This window comes from Lipomyces doorenjongii (genome assembly GCF_038497915.1).
Source record: "Lipomyces doorenjongii strain NRRL Y-27504 unplaced genomic scaffold V1508scaffold_56, whole genome shotgun sequence".
In the NCBI taxonomy this organism is placed as follows: domain Eukaryota; kingdom Fungi; phylum Ascomycota; class Lipomycetes; order Lipomycetales; family Lipomycetaceae; genus Lipomyces; species Lipomyces doorenjongii.
This window is the reverse complement of record NW_027118123.1, coordinates 93,810-101,397: the sequence shown is the minus strand read 5'-3', so window position 1 is coordinate 101,397 and position 7,588 is coordinate 93,810. Positions and strand designations below refer to the sequence as shown.

Here is a 7,588-nt window from a genome sequence, read left to right as displayed (position 1 = left end):
CCAAATGGGTGTTATCGGAACGTCAAAAATTGTAACTTCTGCTGAAAGATATGGGAAGGCGTTTCTGAAACAGCCCGGGAATCGGGAGTGGGTGACGGTTGTTGAATGTACTTGGTCAATTAACAATATATATACACAGAGATATTGTCGACAACGAAATCAAGCGCTTCTTAAGCCCGACAGGTTCTACACCATATAGCTATTGCGTACAAGTACACGGCGCCTGTCGGACATACGGACCAAAGCACGCCTTGCCGACGATCACATGGGCAAACAGCGCGCACACTGCACTTCGTCTCGAAGGTGGTATATTATTCACCGTTGATGGTTTGAAGGAATTTGTTCATGAACTGATTGCGCAGTCCCGAACCCTTCTGACAGAGCTAAGCTTTGGCGTCAGGCTGCCGACAGATTCTGCGAAGGACCTAGTAGATCATTACGCAGAATCTAATCCTGGATATAATTTTGTCACAGCGATAAAGAACAAGTTCGACACCCAACTGCTTTTGAAAAAATCAAAGCCACGCCAGAATTAAATGTTCAATATATTCGAGGGGGCTCAATCCTGAAAGCAAAGGCACACGAGTATGCGAAGAAAGCGGCGAGCCTCTTGGAGAAGCTGTTTATATTGATCCACATGACTTGTGAGAAATCGGTTTCTCAGAGGTAGATCAGTCTTCACTACCAGTGCGGTGGGTTCCTCTCTCGGTGTGTATCCGAGATATACCCCGCTTTTGTTTGCGTCACTGGTCAGGAGATTGGTCGATCCTTGAGTCAGGTGGTGGAGGGCTGGCCAACCTTCCTTCCCTGTTTCCGATCTGGTTAGCGGCTTTGCCGTGTTTCCCCACTTCACGAGGTCATGAGCTCTGATCTCGTGTCTGCTGTGTTCTGAGATTGCCGAATGAACTTGCTTCATTCGGCGGCTTTGGTGGGCGAGCGGGGAGTTTTGAGTTAGTCGTTGCGTCATTGTCACCTCTGTTGGAGACGGTATTTGCATATATATAGACTTGAATAGTCGTGAGACTGGTCATCATTAAGATCATGATTCTCAGCCTCCCTTCCACAGTGAAATTTCATCTTGAAGTCCATATCCACCACATATATCCATTTTCACAGGTTATGAGCCCTGTGAGCAATATGTCTTCCAGCAATATTCCATTGACCTTGGCCGCCACCGCCACCGCCGTACAAATTCCAGTCTACGACGGCAAGAACTTCCTGCACTGGGAAGCACGAGTGCGTTCTTACGTTGCTGCGATAAATGCACTGTCCGCCATAGAAGAGGACACCCCGGTGGAGACCATGAATTCAAAAGCTTTGCAAGCCGACAACATCGCAAAGGGAGTGATAATTGGGCACGTGAACAACTTAATGATGTTAACATTGACAATGTTTCATCGCGCCTACGACGTGTACGGTACCTGAAAGACAGGTACACAGCCAAGGCGGCTGATCGCCAGGCGGAACTATTTGCAAAACTTTATTCAACCATGACGAACAATGGGAAACTTCAACCCCACCTCGAGACCATGTTGCTTATCCGCAAGCAACTGGAGCTGGTGAGACAAATCTTGCCGAGACAATGTTCATCCAAGCGTTATACAGGTCCCTGGCGCCTAAGTTTCTGGACTACAAAAATACGTTACGTGCGCGCGACCTGTCCCTTCAGCAGGTTCTTACCGCATTAACAACCTACGATGATAAGAACACGCCGCCAATATGGCTGAAGCAAAGAAGGAAAAGAGCGGGTCGGGAGGCTACTGGAAAGGTAGAGTGGAAAAATCCCGCACGATGAAAGGTAGAGTGGAAAAATCCCACACGAAGGGAAAGGGTTATGACAATGTTCCTATCTATTCGGGGTTGTTCAGAGACGTTTTCACGCAACTGCTGATAGATTTGAATGGTCAGCCAAGGATTGCAAGGATAATATTTGATGAAGCACACACTGTTCTAATGCAGTTAGGCTTCAGGGGAGCCTATTCAGCACTTCCTACCCTTACTTCATTGAATATTCCTTGCATCCTGTTGAGTGCAACCGTTCCACCTACCCAGTCAGACGCAATCAGGCTTGCATACGGTCAGCGAGATATGCAGACGATCAGAGCTCCACCAACAACGAGACATAACATTTCCTACAATGTTGTTATGGATGCAGCCGCTACCCGCAAGTTAGATGAGTATATTCTATCTTTTTTCCGTAATCGGGGATCCTCTGATAAGGGCCTTGTCTTCTGCACGTCTATTCAATTGCATTATCCAGGCGTTGGAAACTATCATGGGCAAATGTCCGATAGGCAGAAGAAAGATACAATGGATATGTGGATTAGGGGCGAATTGAATTTCCTCTTTGTGACTGGGGCGTTCGGTCAAGGTATTGACATCGGATCCATCACGCTAGTGATCCATTACAGAGGGTTCTGGCAACTCATTGAGTTTGCACAGGAATCTGGAAGAGCAGGGAGAGATGGTCAGCCCGCCCGAAGCATCGCTATTGTGTCCCCAAACTGGAAGCCTAGACAAAGTGAAGTTCGAAAGTATCAGCCGGATAATGACATATATAAATAAAGGCTCTCTTTGCAGGAGGTAGAAGTGCATACTTTTGAGATGAAAGACTAAGAAAAAGCTAACTTAAAAATTCAAGATATATCCTAGGAGACTATCTAGACCCTGCTGGGTTTACCTGCCTCACATATACCGAGCCTGTCGAGCTATGTGACGTCTGCAGAAATTCTCAAGCAGTGCAAGAATTAGTCCCAGAATCATCGTATATCCGAATAAAAGATGGGATACATGACGTCGCGGCCCAGGCAGAGTCTTATATAATAGCTGAAGTTGACGACTTAATAACTGAAGTTGAAAACTTTGGTGATAGCACATTTTCTGTCGTCCTACAGTCACAAGACGTGCAACCACTGAAGAGGAGATGGTCTGAAAGGGGCGAGGTAGATATTGGCGAGAGTTGGATTGAGATACTTAGCAGGACTGTTACCGAATTTGATGGTTGTCCTATGTGTTTGATTTCTACTCGACCAGTTAGGCAGTTCGCAGAACGTTTAAGGGATCATTCATTGAACCCCGATGAGTTTGTTCAGTTTGAGCGAACGATAATGTTTAGGAGAACAGGACTAGGCTATTACTGTACGCTTCCAAATAAGTATACAGCTAGGATTCCCGAACGTCAGCGAAGCTGTCCATATAATAAGATAGCAAGGCCCCTATGCTACATTGCATGGAAAAATGGAACTATTGAACAGTATTTGCAGGGCCTTGATCCGCCTGGGCTACAGTTAGATGGTGCCAAGAGCTTTGGCACGTGGTTGACCACATTCCCAGTAGGTGCAGAACAGGGTACTTAAAGTTCGTGGTGGTGAACGTCATCGAATCAGAAATTAGATATTAGAAGGAAAGGAATGTGTAGTGAATATATACGGCATAACTAGTACCAGAATAGGAAGTCGGCAATTGCACAATTTCACCGTCCAGCAGCCGGAAGTACACGACTAACAGTATCAAGAGGCGAATAAACAAATTAAATAGAAATAGGGAAGTGCAAGGATTTAAGAATAGAATAAATTGCTGATGGGTGTAAAGCGGGGAGGATAGTGTAGATTTGTGAAAAAGTTGATTGAGGACGACGGAATTTTGGAAAAGTTGGGAGTTGGAGATGCAGAGGAATCAGGGTCCAGTGAACAAGTAGACAAACACAAGCAGAAGGCGAGGCAATGAAAATTTGCGGCAAAAGGAACAGAAACAACGTGTGGCAATTAATAACCGGAAAAATAATATATTATAGAAAGATATAAGGCGAAAGTCGAAAGTGGGACGAACAGTGGATTATTCGGGTCGGAGGATCAGGATTGGGATGAAAGATTTAGGGAGAATGGGGATTAATAGTGAAAATAGGAAATTTGGATGGAGCAGTAAAAATCGCAGTAGAAAATTAGAGGTAGCAAGTGTGAGGAATTGAGAAAATGAAAATATTGTTGATGGATATGAGGACGGAGGGTGGTTGAGTTGAAGGGTGGGAGAGGAAAATTGAAAAGGAAAGATTTATTGAAGCGGACAAGGAAGACGAGAGGGGAAAAAATTATGGAGCAAAAAAAGAAGAGGAGAAATAAGGATGGATGGACATAGATATTATGAGAAGGATTTAGTTATAGGAATTAAGTAGGAGATGAGGAAATAGTGACGGGCGTGTAGCCTTGACAACCCGGGGAATTTGGACCAAGGAATATCTCCCACGCGTCAAGGTTGTCCTGAATGATCGCGGGCAGCTCGCGAAGGTCAGAGCTTGTAGAACCTCGTCCTGAATCACTCGTTTGAAGGTCTATAGACGTAGATTCAGCCATTTCGATTGTTGTGGTTGTTGTGAAGCTATTCGCGGTCAAGGGAGTGGGAAACGCGGGGGGGGCCGGCCTTAGCGCGAAATGCCCACCCGACAGTTGTGGTGGGCCGAAGATCCAACGCGTCTGCCACACGCCGGCCCCGGCCCGAGCGTCCCGAAGGCGGCCCGTCAATCTGTCAATTTTATCAACCAACCGGCTCTTTGAATTGATTGATTGATTTACTAATGACGGCCCGATTGGATTGATTGAATTGACGGACAACAAGTGGTCTTCAGCTAGATCAGAGACGCCAAAGACGCGTTTAGCACGGGTTCCTATGTTTGTTGACATCACGTGATTACACTGGGCCTAAAGAGGAATTATACTTTTCTTAAAGAGGAAGGCGTGTAGCTTTAGTAATACAACGGGGTGTAGCTTTAGTAACCGGGGGGGTGTAGCTTTATCTTGGGCCATAAATGGGAGGGTCATTAAAAAAGAATCGGGCTCTAAATATTTTGAGCTCGGAATTCTGGAGACTTATGAGTTTGACAAATACATTTTTGATCGCCTAAGCAGGTTTGGCCTGCTAATAGAATCTAGCTTATGTATGCATTGTGCATAATTCCGATTGAACGCAGTGGATTCATGAGGTTTTTTCGTGGATGGTCTTGAGGATTAATTGGGTATCCGCTTATCGACTGGTGGCGGTGGTAACTTGCTTTATCTGTTGATCCTGGTTGAACTAATCCTATGGCCATCATTTCATTATATAAGCATTCTAAAAGCACTTAGATCTGGCGAAGATGTCGGAGATGCCATTTCGAAATATATCCCGTTACACAACTCTCTTAATCCACAAAATTTCCAAGGCTAAAAATGCAATATATAAACCCACCATCGAGACGCCAATCATTCTTGTCCATCTGCCTCCATACCACGCCGTACCTGTCAGGAGCAATGTAGAAAACCACATGAATGCCAACTCAATCGCACTCACAGATCCGGAGTCGAAATCGCCCCCAGCGTCGACCAATACAATCCCCAAGCACAGTGTCAAAAGTAATATGTTACTTCCAACTGTGTTAGCTACTAGAATGCCTGCATGACTACGGAATCCACTAAGCAGCGCGACGAATTTTTCCGGCAGAGTTGTCGCGAGTGCAAGAACTACAACACCAAAAGAGACTTCCGATATTTGCAATTCCGTTGCAATTGTCGAAGGCGCGTGTGAGAGGACGTAACCAGAGAGACAGATACATAAAAATCCGATGAGGAGATGCGCAATGTGGGTATAGGATTCCATGTCTGGGTCGGGGCTTCGATGTCCGCTCCGTCGTCTTTTGCTGCTTCGGCATTATCTGATGTAGACGGAACACCTCCGATAATCCGCTTCTTTTAGGTATCACAGCTGGGGCAGACTCTTCGTCATGGATACTATCTCTAATCGCTTCCATACCAACGTCGTCGTCACTCTCATCTCCGCTGCTGGTTTCATCACAGTCATCATCAGAGTCCGACCCCTCCGGTGCCGCTAGCTTTCTCCGAGAAATCCCCCATAACACAACCTATGTATATTATAAATACGCCAATAAGGACCTCCGCCACATACTCTGCTAGCTATCTGTCTCAAGAGCAACGCAAAAGGCATAGCAGTAGTGACATTGAGTATGGTGCATGCACGCTAGACCGACAATTAGGGTTAACCCTACGACAATTAGGGTTAACCCTACCCCCTACCGGCCATAATTTTCGAATTATTTCAAATGTACGAACTCTAACTTCTGGGGTGAAAGCTTCGTAGCCTTCCGGAAATAACATTTCTATATATTATATGAACCGTCGTCTCTTTCTACATTATCAATCCGGCATTCCTGGCCTGCTCCATGCTATAGCCCTAAAATAGAAATCGGATTTCTTACTGGCGCAGACATCAACTGTCTGCGATATTTAGGTGACTTTTTAAATCAGAATCATAGAGTCCAATTTCCACCAACACAAACAGGGCCTGATGGCCATCAGGAAAACGAACATGGGCAAGGGTTTGTCTCCTAAGTGCGGTTAGGGTACGAAATGTGCAACTTCTATGATATGATACTCGTGATGAACCGGAGGCACGCTACGTTAGTACCGTGAACAAATTTAGCTCAATGGTTAGGGTAAAGTCGGGTACCATTTAGGGAAATAGTATAGAGTCGGTACGGGTCGATAAATACAGATACGGGATATGGATGGAGATAATTGACCTGGATATTATCCGTGTCGATCCTGGATCGGAAATCATGATGGTCATATACTGTTCTGTCCCATAGGGTTGTTCACGATGCGATATCGGGCACGGTTTGGGCAAATTTGCAATCGGCACGAAATAGTAGGTAGTTAATGTGAGTCTGAGTACACCAGTCGATTCGATATGAGATTATTCACATCAGTGCTTGTTTCCACCATTTCCAGAATTGTTTCATTATCCCTCCCAAAGTCGTCATTGGTTATTCCCCGCTGGCGTCATATCATGCATATTCGCCATTTCGCACAAAGCGATTCAATCTGATGTCTTAAGGATTCAATCTCCCCAGGTTATCTTACACGACAAAACTCATCCAACGTTTAAAGTCACTGAAGACCGCTAATTTATGCTATGCCTTCTGGTCCGTTATGGTCTGGCTAGCAGATCTGCTAGGACTCGAGCCTGGCTGAGCTCTAGGTCCTTGGTGGCAGTCATCAGTATCAAGTGGTCGCTGTAATGCAGCAGTTGCAGATGCTCGAAAGCCGTCGTCTGCTCCTCACCTTCAAGCTCGGCTAGGTAGCGGCGGATGAATTCCTCATGCTTGTCCCGGTCGTGTCCGTACCACTTGCGTAATTCAGCCGACGGCGCTATTGCCTTGAGCCACTCGTCCCACGGTGCCTCATCCTTGCGCTGGCCCCGAGGCCAGACGCGATCCACCAGCACGACCCGGCCGCTGCGTGGACGCCCGTCTTTGACATGCATGACGGTGATCGGGTACTCGTTTGATGCCATACCTTATCTGCCACCTATCTAGTCGATGCATGGAAGGTCTGTGAGGCAGCGAGAAAAGACAGAACGGCTATTTCGATGTTTAGTCGATGATATATTCACACTGTAAATAAACCAGAGAAAGGTTCATCCCAAGTTGGCGAATTCAAATGATAACCAAGTCGATTACTGTATTGCAGTATGGGGAAAGTGGTTTTGTAGAGGTGGGGAACGGAAATGAGGTCACAATCACAATGAACAAACTCTATTA

At 45.9% G+C, this 7,588-nt stretch overlaps 3 protein-coding genes across 3 annotated transcripts; 1 reads left to right on the top strand and 2 right to left on the bottom strand.

Moving 5' to 3' along the window:
* The first annotated feature begins 1,358 nt into the window (after nt 1-1,358).
* V1508DRAFT_234026 (P-loop containing nucleoside triphosphate hydrolase protein) lies at nt 1,359-2,654 on the top strand. The gene is made up of 2 exons (XM_066936330.1): nt 1,359-2,583; nt 2,642-2,654. The coding sequence occupies exon 1, from the start codon at nt 1,720-1,722 to the stop codon at nt 2,563-2,565; it is 846 nt and encodes a 281-aa protein (XP_066793925.1). The 5' UTR covers nt 1,359-1,719; the 3' UTR covers nt 2,566-2,583; nt 2,642-2,654.
* Nucleotides 2,655-5,023: 2,369 nt separating this feature from the next.
* On the bottom strand, nt 5,024-6,110 carry V1508DRAFT_423265 (uncharacterized protein). Its single transcript, XM_066941146.1, has one exon. The coding sequence runs from the start codon at nt 5,626-5,628 to the stop codon at nt 5,161-5,163; it is 468 nt and encodes a 155-aa protein (XP_066793924.1). The 5' UTR covers nt 5,629-6,110; the 3' UTR covers nt 5,024-5,160.
* A 563-nt stretch (nt 6,111-6,673) lies between these two features.
* V1508DRAFT_423264 (uncharacterized protein) lies at nt 6,674-7,533 on the bottom strand. Its single transcript, XM_066941145.1, has one exon. It carries the CDS (start codon nt 7,339-7,341, stop codon nt 6,976-6,978), a length of 366 nt encoding a protein of 121 aa, XP_066793923.1. The 5' UTR covers nt 7,342-7,533; the 3' UTR covers nt 6,674-6,975.
* Between the last annotated feature and the right edge of the window lie 55 nt (nt 7,534-7,588).

Excerpts from the sequence above, each read along its gene's own strand:
- V1508DRAFT_234026 (XM_066936330.1), top strand. The coding sequence starts at position 1,720 with ATGGCTGAAGCAAAGAAGGAAAAGAGCGGGTCGGGAGGCTACTGGAAA.
- V1508DRAFT_423265 (XM_066941146.1), bottom strand. The coding sequence starts at position 5,628 with ATGGAATCCTATACCCACATTGCGCATCTCCTCATCGGATTTTTATGT.
- V1508DRAFT_423264 (XM_066941145.1), bottom strand. The coding sequence starts at position 7,341 with ATGGCATCAAACGAGTACCCGATCACCGTCATGCATGTCAAAGACGGG.